This window comes from Danio aesculapii, chromosome 19, assembly GCF_903798145.1.
Source record: "Danio aesculapii chromosome 19, fDanAes4.1, whole genome shotgun sequence".
NCBI lineage: Eukaryota > Metazoa > Chordata > Actinopteri > Cypriniformes > Danionidae > Danio > Danio aesculapii.
In genome coordinates this window covers 17,697,115-17,718,939 of record NC_079453.1, presented here as the reverse complement: position 1 = coordinate 17,718,939, position 21,825 = coordinate 17,697,115, and the positions used below count along the sequence as shown (strand labels likewise).

The following is a 21,825-nucleotide window of genomic DNA, read 5'->3' as shown; positions in this document are numbered from 1 at the left end:
TAAAAATGTTCTGTCTTCATCAGAAATAGTTCTAAGGGGAATTCTATCCAAAAATTCAGTAATATCAGATGGTCCAGCGTTAACTTGGGATTTATATAATGTTTTGTAAACGTTTCTAAATAATTTGTTAATTGAAGCAGCATTGTATGTAATTGACCCATTTGAGGTCTTCATTGATTTAATAATTTTCTCGTTTTGGGTTTATTTGCATATTCATAGTACTTTTGTTTTGAAAGGAAAATCAGTTTTTTAATGTGATTTGTGTGATTCGCTCTGGTTCGACATAACTGTGCCCAATAATTTTTTATCCCTTCCTGATCTGATTCACAAAAATATGAATCATTTAACATGGAAGAATTAAATCTCCAGACCCTTGTGGTCCTGTGTACACATAACAGTCTATGTGGACTGGAGCATGATCGGACAAAACAATCAAGCCAATTTGGCATGAAACTGCATGAAGATATTGAACGGGAATCAAAATATAATCTAATCTAGAATATGAGCCATGGGGGTTGGAATAAAAAGTGTATTCTTTGCTTCCCCCATTAAATTCTCTCCAAACATCAGAAATTCCTGACTAATTTTCCTTGAAAATCAGAGATGCCCTAGGGTGGGTAAGTGTTTCTGAAGTGGATTTATCAATTTTTTGGTCCATGACACAATTAAAATTAACAACACAAATTTCCAAGACCTTGCAATACTGAATAAACAAAAGTATGACTTTAGATATAAATTCAGGGGAGTCCTCGTTTGGGGCATAGGCATTAAGTATAGTGATAGATTGCCTGTATACTGTGAATATAATTTACAAATATCTTCCTTCCATGCTCTAAAATAAAGGGCAAATGCTTTCTAATTAAAATAATTGTGCCCCTCTTCCTGGTGTTTGCTTTACACAATGAAAAGAATATCTGTCCTACCCAATCCTGTTTTATTTTAGGGGTTCTGAAATCACGTGTGTTTCCTGTAGCATGGCGGTAGTAGTTCTTTGTTTTTCAGATAGGTTAATATTTTTTTCATTTTGATCATCCTAGCCCTTTAACATTCCATATAATATCCCTGGTCGTATTATACATAGTCATGAAACAGAAAAAGTAAAATAAAAAAGCTGTAAGCTTAAGACTGCAACATACCTAAAACATGTATAAAACCAACAAGAGAGATTTTTAGACTTTTTAGATTTTTTGAACATATTGTACCCAAAACCCCCTCCCTCTACCTTCTGGCCATATCACACCTTTCATTCACACATCCATTGCTAAGTCTTTTTTAGCTGTTGCTGCATGTCAAAGCATTTCCACTGTTTTTGCTTGCCTGTGTCTTGCATTGTTTATATATTTTTTTATTCTTCCTGCCTGTCTTGACCATTTGCCTGCTACACGGCTTACTCTTTAGATTTGTCTAAATTGCTCTGTATGCTGGTTTTTGATTCCTGCCTGTCTGACCATTCTCTTAATAAATATTGCGTTTGGATCCAACCCGTCTTCACATCCTCCATTCACAACACATATCATGGCATTAGAATACATATCATAGCATGTTTTTGGTGATACATAGGCCTCAGTCTGATCCAACCTCGTCTAATGAGTTGCAGAACAGTGTTAAGAATAGGGTTTGGAGAAAAAAAAATCTATTTATTGATTCTTTCTCTATCGATTCTGAATTGATTCTCAAAAGTTCTATTCAAATGCAAACTTCTGTTTGCATAGAAGAAAGAAATAGGAATACATTAGGTAAAGAATTGATTCACTTTTGGATCAGATTGTGAAGTCCCTAAAGATACCCACCCTTAGTTAAGACCCCTAGTTAAAAGGTTTTGATAGATTGACTCTTAGAAACTTCAGCAGCAAATGTGGCAGTAGAATTAAGTTCTATTAGTCTCTAATTTACTTGAAATGACTTAGCACTGATTCTCATAATTTGTAAAAGCATTGTATATTATGAAAAAATACTTAATTTAAAAGCGTGGTAAATCTGCCTTGTGTAATAATATTCAGTTTCATTATTCATTTAACAAAATGCTGTCATTTAAAAACATTAGGATGTTATGCAGTTAATGCAAGGTCTTCCATTGCAAGGTCTGGTTGATCTGGATAATAAATATCTGTGATATTTCATGCTGTAACATGATCGTCTTACCCAACAGTCAATGCAGCTGATAACAAACAGAGAGACAAAAACATGACCACCATCAAAATCACCATTGACCCGTAAGTGCTGTTTTAACATTCGCATTTGCTTTGTTTAAAGTCTGTTAAAAGTTTAAAGTTTATGGGTGTTAGAAATAAACTTTACATTTCACAGTTCATGTGCATCACAATTTTTGTGGACAAATATTTTGATTTGAATGCTAAAATGTCCTAGGTAGGTTATTTGTAGACAGAAAGAAATACCACAGTCCAAGTTTTGATATAATTATAATATACGTGAAATAGAAAAAAATGTAGGAAAACTGGGGCTCAGCACCATACATCTTTTAGTGTCTCTTTTGTCTCTTTGTGTTGTAATGGCCTAACCTGTCCTTCTGGTTCTAATAGAGAGTCCAACACTATCTCTGTGTGGAATAATGGAAAAGGAATTCCCGTGGTTGAACACAAAGATGAGAAGATGTATGTGCCTGCACTGATCTTTGGACACCTGCTCACCTCGAGCAACTACGATGATAATGAGAAAAAAGTCACAGGTAAATCTTCAGTGGTATAGTTTGTTTTTGTTGGTAGTAGTGAGCTCAATGTCTGCAACATACTAACATTGTTATTTTAATATTGTTATTATTTACACTCAAAATAATACCCTCAAAGTAATTCATCCACTTCAATGGACCACCATTTGCCACATGCAGTGCAAGACATCTCCTTCACATAGAGGCAATCAGCCTGTTGATTGTTGGTCCATTCTTCTTAATAGCTGTGTAAAGTTGCTTGATAGTGGCAGGAAGCTTGCATTATCATGCGGGACTTTAAAAGACTTACATTTTACGTGATAGTGTGATATTTACTTTATAAAAAATTATGACTTGTATTAATCTGTCTTTGTCCATTTTCTTGTTCGTGTGACAGTTTAGAACATATGTTAGAATGCGTGTATGGATGTGTACATAGGTACATATGTGTATAGTTATATAGGTACACCTTACTAGTACCGGGTTGAACTGCCTTCAGAACTGCCTTAATCCTTTGTGGCATAGATTCAACAAGGTACTGGACATATTCCTCAGAGATTTTGCTCTATATTGACATGATAGCATCATGCAGTTGCTGCAGATTTGTTGGCTGCTCATCCGTGATGCGAATCTCCCATTTAACTACATCCCAAAGGTGCTCTATTGAATTGAGATCTGGTGACTGTGGAGGCCATTTGAGTACAGTGAACTCATTGTCATTTTTATGAAACCAGTATCATGATTTGCACTTTATGACATGGTGCATTATCCTGCTGGAAGTAGCCATCAGAAGATGGGCACACATAAAGGGATGGACATGGTCAGCAACAATACTCGGGTAGGCTGTGGAGTTGACACGTTGCTCAATTGGTACTAATAGGCCCAAAGTGTGCCTAAAAAATATCCCCCCCACCATAACACCACCACCACCAGGCAAAATGGATCCCTGCTTTCTTGTTGCTGATGCCAAATGCTAACCCTACCATCCAAATGTCGCAGCAGAAATCCACACTCATCAGACCAGGCAATGTTTTTCCAATCTTCTATTGTCCAATTTTGGTAAGCCTGTGTGAACTGTAGCCTCAGTTTCCTGTTCTCAGCTGACAGGAGTGGCCCCCAGTGGCCCATCCGCCTCAAGGTTTGATGTGTTGTGCTTTCAGAGATGCTCTTCTGCATACCTCGGTTGTATCGAGTGGTTATTTGAGTTACTGTTGCCTTTCTATGAGCTCGAACCAGTCTGACCTCTGGCATTTGCACACACAGAAGTGCCGCTCACTGGATATTTTCCACACTGGTTGTGTGTGAAATCCCAGTAGATCAGCAGTTTCTGAAATACTCAGACCAGCCTCTCTGGCACCAACAACCATGCCATGTTCAAAGTAACTTAAATCAGCTTTCTTCCCCATTCTGATGCTCAGTTTGAACTGCAGCAGATCGTCTTGACTATGTCTAAATGTCTAAATGCATTGAGTTGCTGCCATGTGATTGGCTGATTAAAAATGTGCGTTAACTAGCAGTTGGTACCTAATAAAGTTTTACAGATTTTACAGCAACATTAAAATACTATTCTGAGAATTCTCCAGTCAACAACTAAACTTATAAATCAAATTTCTCATCAAAGCAGGAAATGATCAAACTCTTACCTTACAGAATAAATAACTTGCACTGTACCATCTAGGTTTTTAGTGGAATCTTCATGCAATCACTGTACGCAACCTGCAGCTTATTGATGCTCTCTTTTTTTAAATCATACCACAAAGGTGCTTTATATAAAGAACTGCAATATGGTCTAAACAGGTTTACTTGCTCAGAACAAACATAAAAACATTTTCACCAGCATATTTGCTTGAGCATATATCTTTCGACCTTCCTTGCACATATCATTATCATCACTCATATCATCAGTAATGATATGTATAAAATATTTAACAAATTTACTAATGTTTAAAATGACAGAAAAGCTGGAAAAATCATTATTTCTATGTTCTACATATCATGACGACACTCTTTTCAGTATAATATTGCTCATTGACATAACTCTTCTCATAATCTGCATTATTAATATACTTGGCGTTGGTTAACTTTCAGGTCAAAAAGCAGCCCTTGCCTAGGCCTAAGAGCTATAATATGCCATTAATATTATCTTTAGCTTTATTATGATATTCCAAGACATACTTTTGCAACCAGGCTTACTATATGCTTTCTTGCTAAAGCAAGTAAGATAAGATCAACTACCCTTATCCACCGATTCTACAATATCTTTATACATTTCACAAAAGTCTACACCATGGGAACAATCATTACAACAGGACACAGGATTGCATCTCTGGGCAATGCTAGCTTACTCAGCAAAACTTCTGTTTTATTATAAAAAGTTTTTTTTCTTCTAATAAAAGTAGTAAGATTGTAAAAATAAGCAACAATTGCTTATTTAACATAATCGTTTAATAATTGTGTGTCACAATCACCAGCGATCCAACTCTCATATATCGCTGGGGAACATTCACTTTCACTCAGACTACAATTCTACCACTATATGAACTACAGCTCCCTTCAGGCACCACACACACATCTGTCCCGGTACCTGTACTTTCAACCTGTGGGGCGCGCCAGCACCTATTAACTATCAGGCACCTGTTGTAGAGTTATTGCAATCACGTAAAACTGAAGCATTACTGGAAATGGATGATGACCAACCCTCCATGTCAATGGGGATCTCCACACAGAGAAGATTAACGCTCACTGCAAAAACCAAAGGCCTGTGTGTGTATGTGTAGGATGAAGTACATAAAATATGGATTCACATGCATCGCAATTAATAACAAACCACATCCACAGTGTGTTGTGTATTCTGAGGTCTTTGAAAATGACATTTTAAAACCTGTGAAACTGGTTTGTTAAAAGATAAACCAGTTGGCTTTTTTGATGTAAAGAATCAGTATTAAGAGGTCAAAAACAAACAATGACAAATCAAACCACTCTGCCAGTAAATGCCCTTACTGCTTCATATGAGGTTGCACATTTAGTTGCCAAGGCCAAAAAGCCTCATACAATTGCAGAGAGCCTCATTTGTCCCACTGCAAAGGCCATCTGTACAACTATGTTTGGACATAAGTATGCAGACAACCATAAGCCAGCGTATCAATGAAATGGCATGCGACGACAAACGTTAGCTGATTAAAAAAATAAGAAATGGGATTTTCTTCAATATCAATAAGATGAGTCGACAGACATTTTAAACTCTTCTCAACTCCTTGTATTTGTCCACTACCGTCATGAGAGAAAATTACTTGAGGATCTGCTATTTTGCTCATCAATGGAAAGGACGTGCACAGGAAAAGATATTTTCGAAAAACTCAACGATCAACTGAATGACCTTGGTCTTTGTCGGGACAACTGTGTCGGTGTGTGCACTGATGGAGCGGGATCCATGTTAGGGAACAATAAAAGACTTGCTGCTTTGGTTTGTTAAGTAACTCTGCAAGTTTGTTTCACCCACTGTACGATTCAGAAAGAGGTTCTTGCAGCAAAAAGACTTCCTGCAAAGTTGAATGCAGTGCTATAAACAGCAACACAGATTGTAATTTTCATAAAGATTTGTCCTACAAAATCAAGGCTGTTTGCCTTGTTATGTAAAGAAATGGGGTCAGAATATGAATCGTTGCTTTTTCACACGGAGGTTAGATAGGGTGTCCTGAAAGGTTAAAAATCCCTGGCCTAGACCACAACCAATTTACAAAATGTCCGCGGCCAGTTCACCTAAGCACAAGATGGATGCCGCCAACTCTCCAGTCCACAAAATGGCTGCCTTCACTCTCCCGGCTCACAAAATGGTCACATCCAGTCCTCCATCTTACAAGATGGTAAGCGCCAATCTGCCGTTTGCTCAGAAGATGGTTTCCTGTCCAAAGTCTAGTCCTGTCATTAGGGGTGTGAACAGTGGTGTAGTCAGGGCCATACGTACGTATACTCCGTAAGCCTACTTTTTTGTACAAGCTGTTTGGCTATTACAACTTCTGTGGATCAATAATTGCGTATACCCTTGTTATACTCACTTGTTTTGCTGATTAGACTTTCCTAATTAAGTGTATTTGCTTCCCCTTTAACTGTATACCAAATGTTGTTTTAACTTGCATTTTAATTTGTTGCAATTGGTGCATTTTTGTTTAAAAAATTTGAAAATTTTGTGAGAGTTTTTCGAAGACGACGACATGTCAACTGAATGATGTCTCGCTGAAATGTACAGATTAAATAATAAAACAGCATGGGTGTCACTTTACCACCTCTATATTTCTATTTAGCCCCTAAAAGTTTTGCGATTAGCTCATGAACTGTGCACTACTAATATATCACCCCAGTCCCCTTTAAATTTGATATGAAAATGGCAGCAGACTTGCGCTTCTCCTTTTTCACTTCGTTTTTTATTTAATCAGCAAACCACAGCTGTGCAGAGTGATAGTACAAAGTGTGTGTTTATCGATAAATTACAGAAACACATGTATCACTTGTACACCAACGTCATAGAGGAGCAATCGGGTTTCCCCATACTGTTTCCTCTGCTGTCCCCTCATCATCACAGCTGTTTCCTCCAGCGAAAATTTAACTCTTAACAAACATTTTGCAATGTTTATTTCAAAATTAACTTTGAAAATAAAGCACATTACAGTGCATGTGGCATTAACTATATCATATATTTATTTAACACGTGAAATTAATTAGGCCAGTATTTAGGCCTGGGTGTGGATAGAGATTGGCAAACACATTTTAACAACAGGGCTATGTAGTTTTTTTGTTTGTTTTAGTTTTGTACAAACATGCAAAAAAAACAATTAAGGAGGCAAACACTTTGGTATATAGGCTTGACATTAACTTTTTTGATCACCAGCCACTGTGGCTAGTATTTTTTCAACATTGCTAGCCACTCGCCATTGTCACTAGCCACAATTTTGTTGTTGGGAAAATATACTTTCTAATCATGAATTGTCTTTGGAATGCTATAATTACTATCAATTTAATGTTATGTCCACATGCCTCCTTATTAATTTCACTTTTTTGTTTGTTGTCATGACCTTGCTCACTGTGCATGAGCAAATGGGTTGTGCTTTTATGGTGTTGCATTGCAATTAGTTTTTATTTCACATGACTTTTTCGGGCTCAACTCTAAGGATTTGTAATTTTATTCTCTGGCTACACCAAAAATAAACAAGTAATTATTTCTTAGCCACAAATTTAAAATAATTGTAAAATTTAAAACAAGCAACATATAGCTGTATACATACATTTTTATTCAACAAAACTTATTTTTTTTAAACTTAAAAATCAATGTTGTAAAAAAGATTATTTTCATTTACTAAAAGTCTGCACAGTAGTCTGTCCTGACCTAGAGGTCCAAGTTCAGCAGTTGAATGAATGAAAGTTAATCTCCTATTAAAAGCAATGTCATTATAAAGGATGATACAGTAATGAAACCATAAAAAAAAAAAAAACTGCAAGCAAAATAAAGCAGGTGAAAGACATACCATGTGCGATAATGAAAGCATCATCACAAGCACACAGTTGCCATTTGGCCCATTAAAAGTATGTTCAAAGAATGGTGAAAGTGGCAACTGCTGCTGCTTACAAAAACACTTTTTTTAAAATCAGCTTTTTCAGGCATGGTTGTTTGACACTAAAGCCACAGCTGAAATCTTGGCAGGTGTTAATGTCAAGCCCTGTATATATGTATGTATATATATATATATATATATATATATATATATATGTATGTATGTATGTGTGCGTGTGTGTGTGTGTGTGTGTGTGTGTGTGTGTGTGTGTGTGTGTGTGTACAGTTAGGTCCATAAATATGTGTACATATACAGCACATCTAGAAGATATTTATAGCGCTTCGCTTTTTCCACATTTTTTTATGTTACAGGCTTATTCCAAAATGGATTAAATTAATTTATTTCCTCAAAATTCTACACATAATACCCCATAATGAAAATGTGAAAAAATATTTTTTGAAATTGTTGCAAATTTATTAAAAATAAAAAACCCATAGACAGTAAAATATATGAACGTAGTACCCGTGACGTCACCCATAGGTTTCTGAACACTGCAAAAGAAGCTACAAGTAGGCGCGGCCAACTGTCGCCATTTTGTTCGCGCGTCATCGCACCCACGGCGGGATACCAAACAAGGGCAAAGAGGCGGAGAGTGAGCGGAGCTACAGACGCCTGCTGGCATTTTGCTTAGACCTGGCAGACAGACTACTTTGGGAGAAACGCTTGATACTTTATTACCTGCGACTCGTTTGTGTCCTGACCACATGTGCCTGGCTGTACACTATATCAATAAAGTGTTTAGACTTTTAAAAACACTGTAGTAATACATTGAGCCACTAAGCATTGTTCTTATGAGTTTTTCTACAGGAGGAAAACGCGAATTACTTCCAAACACTTCAATTATAGTCTGTGTTAGTAAATGCAAGACTATTGATGAAATCCAGCATAACACTGTATGACAACGCTTCAGATTACTGTTCTAGAGCCTACAGCTAATCAATCTGTCACATTCTGGAGTGCTTTTACAGGTCTAAAGAAAAATATAAATGATAAATGATCTTAAATAAAACAAATACATTTATAGAGATGGTATACAAGTATATAACTTTACTCACATGGGAAACGGAGGCCACGTGAATGGTTTGTGAGCACAATTAAATGCACACAGCATCCCATATCATCTGATAATTGTAGGAAATAAGTCCAAAAGGCAGCTGACTGTGTAAAGCCACATAAAACAACAAAAATACGATGAATATGCTGAGATCAGTGGCTAATCTGCCGGATTCAGCTGAGGTGAAGTGACGGTGACCAGCGAGACCTAGCTGTCACTCAAGTGGCCACGCCCTTAATTATGCAAAATTAATATAACCTAATATAAAGGAAATGGATGAGTTATAAAAAAATTCACCCCCCTCACAGTTGTCATGATGGATAATAATAGCTATATGAACCAAAATCGTTCTTTGTACCAGGCTGTAAACACCTTTTTTTCTGCTGTAAAGTTGGCCATTCTAACAGTGGGCTCAATTTCAATTTGCTCTATTATGCAGCCAGGACTAGCGGAATTTTGATGAATTGCAGTTTCAGTTACTTCCGTATTGGCTTCCGGAGGGAGAGCGGGAGGTTGCCGCTTGAAAAAAACTGAAAAATTACAAGTACATAAGTACATTTATAACTTTGCTAAATAATAGGTTGATGCACCTTTGTCAGCAATTACAGCCTCAAGTCTTTTTGAATATGATGCCACAAGCTTGGCACACCTGTCTTTGTGAATTTTTGCCCATTCCTCTTTGGAGTACCTCTTAAGCTCTATCAGGTTGGATGAGAAGGGACAATGTATAGCTATTTTCAGATCTCTCCAGAGATGTTAAATTGGATTTAGGTCTGGTCTCAGGCTGGGCCACTCAAGGACATTCACCGAGTTGTTGTGAAGCCACTCCTTTGATATTTTGGTGGTGTGCTGGAAGATGAACCGTCGCCCCAGTCTGAGGTCAAGAGCACCCTGAAGTAGGTTTTCATACAGGATAGTCTTCTTGTTCCTGCTGTTGAAAAACATAGCCACAGCGTGATGCTGCCACCATCATGCTTCACTGTAGGAATGGTATTAGCATGGTGATGAGCGGTGTCTGGTTTTCTCCAAGTTTAACGTCTGGCATTCACTCCAAAGAGTTAAATTTTAGTCTCATCAGACCAGAGAATTTCGTTTTTTATGGTCTGAGAGTCTATCAGATGCCTTTTGGGAAATTCCAGCTGGGGAGTGGCTTCTGACTGGCAACTCTACCATATAGGCCTAATTGGTGGATTGCTGCACAGATGGTTGTCCTTCTGTAAGGTTCTCCTCTCTCCACAGAAGAATGCTGGAGCTCAGACAGAGTGACCATCAGGTTATTGATCACTTCTCTGACTAAGGCCCTTCTCACTCAGCTTAGATGGCCAGCCAGCTCTAAGAAGAGTCCTGGTGGTTCCAAACATATTCCACTTACGGATGATGGAGGCCACTGTGCTCAGTGGAAGTTTCAGAGCAGCAGAATTTTTTCTTTAACCTTCCCCAGCCTTGCGCCTTGAGACAATCCTGTCTCGGAGGTCTACAGACAATTCTTTTGTCTTCATGCTTGGTTTGTGCTTTGACATGCACTGTCAACCCTGGGGCCTTACATAGACAGGTGTATGCCTTTTCAAATCATGTCCAATCAACTGAATTTACCACAGGTGAACTCCAGTTAAGCTGCTGAAACATCTCAAGAATGATCTGTGGAAACAGAATGTACATGCGCTCAATTTAGATCTTCACGGCAAAGGCTGTGAATACTTATGTACAAGTCTTTTTTTAATTCCTGAAACAAATAAAAAATATCATGATTTATCAAACAAAAGACCTGTGTTTTAATGTGTTCCTCTGCCAGTAATTAAAAAAAAAAAAAAAAAAAAAATCAACCTTAAGGCATCTAAAATGGAGCAAATACCAAGAATTTGAGGAGCGCAAATCTTATTAAATTGTAAGTGATTCATTTAAATTCTCGCCTCCCAAAAAAAATTGTGTAAAAATACACTACTGGTCAAAAGTTTGGGGTAAAACATTTTTTTTTTTAAGAAAATTATTATGTTCATCAAGGCGCCTTTTATTACATGTAAAAAAAAGTTAAATTGTTAAATACCTATTTATTAAATATTTATGTATTACTTATTGTATGTACTTTTAAATAAAATTACTCCAGTCATTATTGATTTAATTACTATTACTAATAATGTATTATTTTCAAACATTTAAAAATCATACTGACCCCAAACATTTGACCAGTAGTGTAGCTGTTTGTGATTTTTCAGAGCTAATTCTTCTATGCGTGCATTTAATAAATACAAAAAGACACATGCGTTGCAGGGTAGGTTTTTGTATCAATAAACAGAAAAATGACGGGCAAACACAGCACATGGTTGAATATACTGTGGCATTATTGTGAAAATGAACTTTAACCCTTTATTCCCCAAAGCCTTTTTTAGTGATCGCGTCATGATCAATACCATCTTCCTCCACACTCCGCTGATGTCTGAAGGGAAGGGCACGCTCATGTTTTACATCTGGCACTTTATATTTGGCATGTCTCGTATCGATACTAGCAGGCAAAAGTTTTAAACACACGACAAATCATTTATTTGACTGAGATGACTTTTTTGTTTTAGAATCAATAGTTTTAGACACGGTGCACTTTCAGATTTAAACCTCAGCTGGATGTTTTCTTAAAGCTGTTACACACTGCATGGAAGGTAATTTTAAAAAACCCATAATAGGACCTTTTAAATTGTTAATGCAGCCTCCATATGGGTTTTCTCTTAAACTTTCACAATCACTGCTTCTGTTGATGTGTTGTTAAAAGTCTTACGTGTCTGCTTTAGCACTAATTAGGCCATGAAGACAGTGAAAGAGTCATTATTATAATTAAAACGTTTGTTTAATCAACTAATGGCTTATAAAGATTTTTTTAGTTGGTTGTAGCTCTAGTTTAGTTTGTGTATGTGTATTCAACAAGGACAGAAACTCAAGAAGCTCTGAAACAAATGGAGAGCGTGTAAATGATTTTGTAAATTTTCATTTTTGGGGTTAGCTTCTCTTTAAAGGGCCACGAAACCCCCCTGTTTCAGCGGGGTGTTTTCATACCTCTGGTCTGGAAAAAGTCTGGAAAGTGGGCATCTCCAGCTCTGTTTAGGGGGAGTGTCGGAGGAGGGAACGAGGGAAGGTGCATAAAAAATTGCATAAAAATGGGAGTTTCGGTTTGGGCACATGCTGATGGCAAAACAACACACAGACGCAGGAGAGAAAGACATTGACTGTGTTTACATAGACATCAGTAATCAAATTATTTGACAAATTATTACATGGTGGACTTAAACTGCAGATTGGCACTTTCATTCAAGAATTTCATTCATCCCCCTTTGACAAACGAGATATTTGATTTGAGGAATTGCTGGACGCTTGTATTTTTAATGGAATGTTTGATACCGCATTGTAAATGAGAGAAAAAAAACCTCCGCATTTCTCTGTAACTTAGATGCACTCAGTAGGTAGCATCAGAAAGCTGTGTTTGTATAGACTATCCTGTCACAAAATGAAAACAAAAACCTTCGATGCAGCAAATTATAAAAGTAGTATCTCCAAACAATTCTTCTTCTCGCACTTGTTTTGGCAACACAACATGGCGTCTCTCTGCTGTCTGAACACAGTACAGGTACAAACAGTCTTCGAAGCTATCATGCATATTAATGAAGTTGCACCGCATACACAATAGAACGCGCTGATTGGTTTGAACCAAGTCTTTCTCATGAATGAATGCAGCACACTCAGAGACATCACAAAGTACTCCCAGGTACAGACAGCCAGTCTACACGCTGGAATACACGCAAGTATCTAATCGGTGTGATGCAGCTTCAAAAATTCTTTCAAACAGGAAGAACTAATTTGCTCGAAATAACACAAAAACAACAAATTTTCACTTATTTTGTGAAATATAAATGTCCTAATAGTGTTTTTAGCAGTGTGGGACACATATATTTCTGTCAATAGCTCAAAAAAAGTGTTTGGTGTTTCGTGACCCTTTAAACTCATCAAGCTTGTGTTTTTTAGGGGGCAGGAATGGATATGGCGCTAAACTGTGTAACATATTCAGCCTAAAATTTACAGTGGAGACAGCCTGCAAGGAGTACAAACGCAGTTTCAAACAGGTGCAGTCATCTTGCTGATTTGGAATACAGGAAATATTTTGTGGTTGTGATTAAAATTGGAGCCTTCTTAATGCCTTGCTTACCTACTTAAAGCTTTCCCTTTCAAATTTCTTTCAAAGACATGGACAGAGAACATGGGGAAGTCAAATGAGGCGAAAATTAAGTACTTTGAAGGGGAAGACTTCACATGTGTCACTTTCCAGCCTGATCTGGCCAAATTCAACATGGAGAAACTAGACAAGGACATTGTGGCACTTCTTACACGCAGGGCATATGATGTGGCTGGCTCTTGTAGGGGTGTTAAAGTCATTCTCAATGGAAAGAAGCTACCCGTAAGTCACCTTTTTGTAATAAAGAGCTTTCTTGACAACAGAGTGTTTAATCTTAAATTCTAAAAGACATTCCTATACAGTTGTCTTTTTAATGACAAGACCATGTCTCTTTGTGTTTTGTGCTACAGGTGAATAGTTTCCGCAGTTATGTGGATTTCTACGTAAAGGACAAACTGGATGAGACAGGTGTTGCTCTGAAGGTGGTAAATGAGACTGTTAATGAACGCTGGGAAGTGTGTCTCACCATGAGTGAAAAGGGCTTCCAGCAAATCAGCTTTGTCAACAGCATTGCCACCACCAAGGTCTCTGAAGCACACAATTACTTATTCTGGAAACTAGAAATGTTCAAAATCATAGATTTACAGAAATAAGATTGCTTAAATGTCTCTCTGACTGGTCTGTCTTAAGCCTTCTTGTGCCTGTGCTATCCTGGGGACTCATTTATAAAACTTTGCGTAGAATATTTTTACTTATGTTTTTTTTTGTTTTCCTTATGAGTATAATATCTTTTTATTTGTAGCCACAGCAGTGATGTTAAAAAAAAACGTAAAAAAAAAATTTCATGCTGCAGCGCTGATGTTATGAAGCGGACAGGAGACAGAGGTAAGGAAACGTTAGGGTGTTTATTGAATGACAACAAGGAGCACATGAAGGATAGCCAGGAGGATCAGGAATGATGTTGGGGTCTTTTCCTCCGTGGCTGGGTAACAGGAATACACGAGGATGGACAGCACACACCAGATACAGCTGACAGAGGATGACACAGACTTGGAAGGACTGGAAGACAGGACGATTCGGGAGGACCAGGAAGACTAGGAGGAATACAAAGAGAACAGGTAAGTAAATCGTTTGTTTAGCTGAGGATGACTACGCTGAGTGGTCGCTCAGTTGTCCGCTTTCGTCGAGACGAGCCCGGACAATGAGCGACTGGAGTGCTGTGCTTTTATCTGGTGCTCGTGAATGTGATGCAGCTGTGTGCTCATTAGAAGTCAGGTGATGGTGATCTTCGTGAGTGGGGGTCGTGAGAGCCTGACCAATCCATGACAGTACCCCCCTCCCCAGGGCCCGCTCCTGAGGGCCGACACCTCCGACGCCGTGGTGGTCTCCCTCTGCCTCTAGGCGCTGGGAACTCAGGGTGGCTCTCATGAAACTCCACCATGAGACTAGGATCGAGAATATCAGCTCTGGGAACCCATGTCCTTTCTTCGGGGCCGTACCCTTCCCAGTCCACCAGGTACTCCAACTGGCCACCACGACGTCGGGAACGCAAGATCTCCTTCACTGCGTAGACGGCTCCTTCTTCTAGGAGCAGTGGAGGAGGGGGTTCCTCTTCGTGGTCAGGCTCTGTGGAGGGAAGAACAGGATCGTGATAGGGTTTCAGGAGTGATACGTGGAATGTAGGGTGAATACGGTAGTGAGAGGGTAATTGTAGTTTGTAGGTGACGGGGTTAACCTGTTCCACGATGGTGAAGGGACCAACAAATCGGGGACTTAACTTGCGAGAGGGCAGTCGCATGCGTATGTCCCGGGTGGATAGCCACACCTTTTGTCCGGGTGTGTATCTGGGTTCTTCAGACCTTCTTCTATCGGCGGTTACCTTGCTTCGACGGACTGCCCTCTGCAGATGTTGATGAGCCTCGTCCCAGACTCTCTCGCTCTCCCGGAACCAGTGATCCACTGCGGGGACATCAGATGGTTCGCCATCCCAGGGAAAGAGCGGTGGTTGGAAGCCCAGGACGCACTGGAATGGCGTGAGTCCGGTGGAGGGTTGCCGCAGTGAATTTTGGGCATATTCTGCCCAGCCCAAATACTGGCTCCAGGAGCTCTGGTGACCACTGCAGAAGGTCCTCAGGAACCGTCCCACCTCCTGAATCTTCCTCTCTGTCTGCCCGTTGGTTTGGGGATGATATCCAGAAGAGAGGCTGACGGCCACACCTAGGAGCTTGAAGAAGGCTTTCCATAGACGTGAGATGAACTGTGGACCTCTGTCCGACACAATATCTTCTGGAATACCAAATGACCTGAAGACTTGATTAAAGATATTATCGGCTGTTTCAAAGGCTGTGGGAAGACCTTTCAGAGGGATTAGTTTGACAAACTTTGAGAATCTATCTACTATGACTAGAATACAGGTATTACCTTCTGACGAAGGGAGATCAGTGATAAAGTCCACTCCTAGGTGTGACCAGGGACGGTTCGGAATCGGCAAGGGATGGAGCTTTCCAGCGGGTAGATGACGTGGGCTCTTGGATTGGGCACAGTCCTTACAGCCCTGAACATATTGCCTCACATCCCTTGCCATGTTTGGCCACCAGAATCGTTGGGATACTAGCGAGAGAGTATTGTTGATCCCTGGATGTCCAGTGCCTAGCGAGGTATGTAAGGAGTGGATCAGATCTACCCGGTGTTCAGGTGGTATGAACTGCCGATGAGGAGGGCATCCCGGCGGAGCAGGGGCTTCCGGAGTGGCAACGACTGGAGGAGCGTTCCAGGTGATCGGACAAATGGAGATGTGTTCGGGAAGAATCTTCGTTGGGAGTTCTTCATGATCGTGATGCTCGTGTAAACGAGAGAGAGCGTCTGCTCTTAGATTCTTGGGTCCTGGACGATAGGAAATGGAGAAATCAAAACGTGAGAAGAAAAGTGACCATCTGGCTTGACGTGGACATAGTCTCTTGGCCTCTTTGATATATTGGAGGTTTTTGTGATCTGTGATCACCTGGAACGGATGTTTGGCTCCCTCCAACCAGTGACGCCACTCCTCCAAGGCTAGCTTGATTGCTAGCAGCTCCCTGTCTCCTATGCTGTAATTCTGCTCCGCCGGGCTCAACTTCCGAGAGAAATAGGCACAGGGATGCAGTCGGGGCGGTGTATCATGATGTTGAGATAATACTGCCCCGACGCCGGTGGTGGATGCGTCCACTTCCACCACGAAAGGAAGATTTGGGTCAGGATGAGTCAGGAGTGGGGCCCTTGTGCACTCCTTCTTAAGAAGGCGGAAGGCTGCGGCTGCTTCTTTGGTCCACTCCAGTCCTTTGGGTTTACCCTTGAGGAGATTAGTGAGAGGTGATGTAATCCTGCTGTAGTCCTTGATAAACCGTCTATAAAAGTTAGCAAACCCAAGAAACCTCTGGAGCTCCTTAATGGAAGTGGGTTCTGACCAGGATAGAACAGCCTCAATTTTCTTCCCATCCATACGTATACCGGTTTGATCAATGATGTATCCCAAGAAATGAATCGACTTCTGGTGGAATGAGCATTTCTCCGCTTTGAGGTAGAGGTGATGTTCTCTCAATGTGTGTAGGACCTCCGCAACGTGTTGGCGATGTTCGGCCTCACTCCGGGAGTAAATGAGGATGTCATCTATGTACACTATTACAAAGTGGTGAAGAAACTCCCGGAGGACTTCATGAATGAAGTTTTGGAATACGGAGGGGGCGTTGACCAGACCGTAAGGCATGACCTCATATTCATAGTGGCCAGTAGGGGTCACGAATGCTGTCTTCCATTGGTCCCCCTCACGTATTCTTATCAGATTATACGCGCTGCGGAGGTCCAATTTAGTGAAGACTTTAGCTTCTCGGAGCTGTTCCAAAGCGGCTGGTACCAGAGGAAGGGGATATCGGTATTTTACTGTACCGTTATTTAGGACCCTGTAGTCGATGCATGGACGCAGCCCTCCGTCCTTCTTGGCCACAAAGAAGAAGCTTGAGGCGGCTGGTGATTTTGAGTGACGTATGTACCCCTGACTCAGAGCCTCCCTTATGTAATCTTCCATTGCCTGATTCTCTGGAAGCGAGAGCGGGTAGATCCTACCTCTTGGCAACTGGGCATCTGGAACTAGGTCGATCGCGCAGTCCCATGGCCGATGCGGCGGTAGCTGGGAAGCTCTCTTGGGGCAGAAGACATCATGAAAGGAGCTGTACTCCTTAGGAATGTGGATAGACTGCTTCTCAGGAGGGCTCTCGACCGATGTTGCAAACAAAGAAATGGGGTTCCGACCTTGAAGAGGGAGATTTGGAAAACAGGTAGGTGTACATCCAGATCCCCATTTCTTTATCTCTCCTGTGCCCCAAGAGATGATGGGATCGTGCTTCACCAGCCACGGGCGCCCTAGAATGATGTCCATATTTGCACCCTCCAGAACCAGAAATTGAATCCTCTCTTGATGTAACAGCCCCACTTGAAGAAGGATGTCTTCGCATTGTCGATGGATACGGGTCGAAGATCGAGTGCACTGGGTTATCGGTTGTATCTGGTATATATGCGAGGACGCCTCAGTACGGAGGTGGAGTTGACGACAGAGGGATTGGGAGATGAAGTTCCCTGCTGACCCGGAGTCGATGAGGGCTGTGACAAGGAGAGAAATAGAGGCAGTAGTTATTTGTACGGTGGTAGTAAGTGGTTTACATTGTTCAATATTCGTACTGAATACACTCACTGAAGTCCGAATGGGACGAAGGGGACACTCCATACGGGTGTGTCCACTGACACCGCAGTATAGACACAGACCCCGGGTCAGCCTCCTCTGTCGTTCCGCTGATGTCAGTCTTCCAGACTCTATTATCATGGGTTCTGGTTCTGGAGAGGCTGTTGACTCAGGCGATTGGAGGAGTGCAGACGAGGGGGTGATGGTGTCCTGTTGATAGGAACGGAGACGATCGGAACATCGGAGAGAATGTTGGATGAATCTCTCCAGACCCATTGTATCATCTAATGTGGCCAGCTGGATTCGGAGAGTGGGTTCCAAGCCGAGCCGGTACGTGGTCAACAACGATCTCTCATTCCATCCACTTGCAGCTGCTAGAGTGCGAAACCGGAGAGCATATTCCTGTGTAGATAGAGTACCTTGCTTTAGATGATACAGCTGCTCTCCAGCGGCTACTTCCCCATCAGAACGTCCAAACACCTCTTTGAAATACTCCGTGAAGGTAGTGATGGAATTCATGACCGGCCCGGCTTGGTTCCAGATCGCCTCAGCCCATTTAAGTGCAGGTCCAGAGAGTAGTGATACGATGTAGGCGATCTTTGACTTATCTGTGGGATATAGAGAAGGTTGCATTTCGAATATGAGGGAACATTGTAACAGAAAACCATTGCACTCCCCCGCTCCGCCTGAGTAGGGCGCTGGTCGGGCCATGGGACTGGAAGGAAGGGCCGAAGAAGAAACTGTGGAGGCGGAAGTGCTCGGTGCTGGTGGTGCGTTGGAAAGTGGAGCTGGTGGCTGTAGAATCCGCTTCAACTGGTCCACCAGCTCTTGAAAGTGATCGAGGGTGCTCATGTTGTCGTCGTTATAGGTCCGGGCTTCTGTTATGAAGCGGACAGGAGACAGAGGTAAGGAAACGTTAGGGTGTTTATTGAATGACAACAAGGAGCACATGAAGGATAGCCAGGAGGATCAGGAATGATGTTGGGGTCTTTTCCTCCGTGGCTGGGTAACAGGAATACACGAGGATGGACAGCACACACCAGATACAGCTGACAGAGGATGACACAGACTTGGAAGGACTGGAAGACAGGACGATTCGGGAGGACCAGGAAGACTAGGAGGAATACAAAGAGAACAGGTAAGTAAATCGTTTGTTTAGCTGAGGATGACTACGCTGAGTGGTCGCTCAGTTGTCCGCTTTCGTCGAGACGAGCCCGGACAATGAGCGACTGGAGTGCTGTGCTTTTATCTGGTGCTCGTGAATGTGATGCAGCTGTGTGCTCATTAGAAGTCAGGTGATGGTGATCTTCGTGAGTGGGGGTCGTGAGAGCCTGACCAATCCATGACAGCTGAGTGGCAATATAATAAGTAATTGATAAAAAGTAATATAATAAGTAATATAAGAAGAATTAGTCTAGTATCAAGATGGGGGCAAAAAGGATTGTCTATCTGCAACTATAGTTATTCGTACACTAGGCTTGATTTATTTGAAAATAGAACATTGTTTGTCTTGTTCACTACCTGACAATTATTTTTTTAAATTTAGCATCTTTTTCATTCATTTCACCTTTTTATTTTATTATTTAACTTTACCATTGTTTTGCCATGCTAATGTAACATAGCTATTAAGTAGCAATATTTAAGGTAAATATCCTTTATTTCCTTTATCTGCTGTCAGTTCCTCAGCTCACCATCAGTGTTGCCAAAGCTGTTTTGTCTCTAAAATGTGTACGCATGGGTCAGAGTTTGAATCCCAAAGTTTAACACCCATCTTTTGCATAGGAAGTGGCATACACATATTTCAGAACCTGTTTTGTGTGTATGCAACAATTATAAATGAAGCAATTGTTGACTGTATGTCTGGGCAAATCTTCAGAAAATAAGAAATGAACTGGTGTGTCCTGGAAGTAAAATTGGGAAAATCAAATCAAACAGTGAAATCCATCTTCCAGAGCATCTACTGTCTTGCTGCATTCAAGACTCCACTGATACACTAATCCTGTAATCCCCTTTGTAACTCCTGCTTGCAAAAATTACTGCTCATTTGCATAACATTTTCTCAACTTTTGATGTGTCATTTAACATGTCCACATCTGATTGCTTACAGACACTGTCACTAGTCGACAGATATAGCTGCTTTACCAGCATATCTGCTTTGTTTTTTGGACCAGCAATGATTATCTTATGTTGATTCTAATATGAAACGCATACCTAATGCTAGAGAACAGCAATGCTATATTTTGCAGCTGTGTTTAAAGAGGGTGATTTTAAAGATTTATCTTTTGAAAGTTTGTTCAATTTTGCTGCTGGAAGGCCAACATACTGCATATTTTAGCTCCAACCAGCTTCTAAACACTTGTCTACAAATTTGTAATGAGTGCAAACACTGGAATTAGCTGGTTAAAGTCTGTAAGGTTTGTGTAATTGTGGTAAACTCAAGCTAGTGTCCCTCCAGGAGCAGGTTTGAACACCCCTGTACTAAACTGACAGCAAAAACACATCATTATCTGCAATACTCATTATGTATTTAGGTACTCATGAGCTTTGTGATATTTTAGGGAGGAAGACATATTGATTATGTAGTGGACCAAATAGTGGGGAAATTGATTGAAGTTGTGAAGAAGAAGAACAAAGCCGGAGTATCTGTAAAACCATTCCAGGTGAATTTTCACTACTCGTTACCACCATATTATAGTATATATATATATATATATATATATATATATATATATATATATATATATATATATATATATATCCAGACACTTTCAGGGTGTTTGGTTTGTCATCCTCTAAAATTTTGTGGGCTCAGAGATGTTTAATTATTATTTAAATTTTTTTTTGTTTATTTCAGGTTAAAAACCATCTGTGGGTATTTGTAAATGCCCTTATCGAGAACCCAACCTTTGATTCTCAGACCAAGGAGAACATGACTCTACAGACCAAAAGTTTCGGGTCTAAATGCACTCTCTCGGAGAAATTCATCAGAGCTGTGTGTGATAATCTCTTAACTTAATTGTCATATTGTGATTAACCTTTTATTATACATAACAGGTTGCATTTTCTTTGCATTTTATGTTGCACAACAGCGTTTGGGTTAATTATTGTCGTGATCAATTAATTGTTTTCAAGAAAAAGAACATTTATTAAGAAAATCAATTGGACTTATGTTGATTTAAGGCTGATTTTTAATGTGTTATTACATCTGAATGATTTCCCTCTATAGGCCACAAACTGTGGTATTGTGGAAAGCATTCTTAACTGGGTGAAGTTTAAAGCTCAGACACAACTGAACAAGAAATGCTCCTCTGTCAAACACAGCAAAATTAAAGGAATTCCCAAACTAGATGACGCCAATGATGCAGGTGAGTTCATAGGGTTCAGACAAACCTATAGCTATATCTGTCAATTAGATCTACACAACATGAGTCAAAACCTATATTTCTGTTTTATTTATTTTTTTCATAAAGCAAACTAAATAGATGAATAGAGCTTGCAAGGCTCTTTGTTTTAGGGCAAATTACTTTTCAAACTTTGAAAACTTGATGGCTGAATTTGAAGCCGCAAACAAAATTTATTCATTTAATTCATATAATTTATTTTGTACTGCAGTTTGAAACCTAATGTGAAAAGTAA

General features: G+C 40.2%; 1 protein-coding gene across 2 annotated transcripts in view; it reads left to right on the top strand.

Annotated features, from left to right (window-relative positions):
- top2b (DNA topoisomerase II beta) overlaps positions 1-21,825 on the top strand; it is a 128,805-nt gene that overhangs the window by 19,477 nt on the left and 87,503 nt on the right. For both annotated transcript variants that reach the window (XM_056479753.1, XM_056479752.1), the window contains exons 4-11: positions 2,150-2,213; positions 2,541-2,686; positions 13,331-13,428; positions 13,548-13,760; positions 13,889-14,062; positions 20,748-20,849; positions 21,044-21,181; positions 21,416-21,554. In XM_056479753.1, coding sequence (XP_056335728.1) covers positions 2,150-2,213; positions 2,541-2,686; positions 13,331-13,428; positions 13,548-13,760; positions 13,889-14,062; positions 20,748-20,849; positions 21,044-21,181; positions 21,416-21,554 — 1,074 coding nt within the window. The remainder of the gene's footprint in view (positions 1-2,149; positions 2,214-2,540; positions 2,687-13,330; positions 13,429-13,547; positions 13,761-13,888; positions 14,063-20,747; positions 20,850-21,043; positions 21,182-21,415; positions 21,555-21,825) is intronic.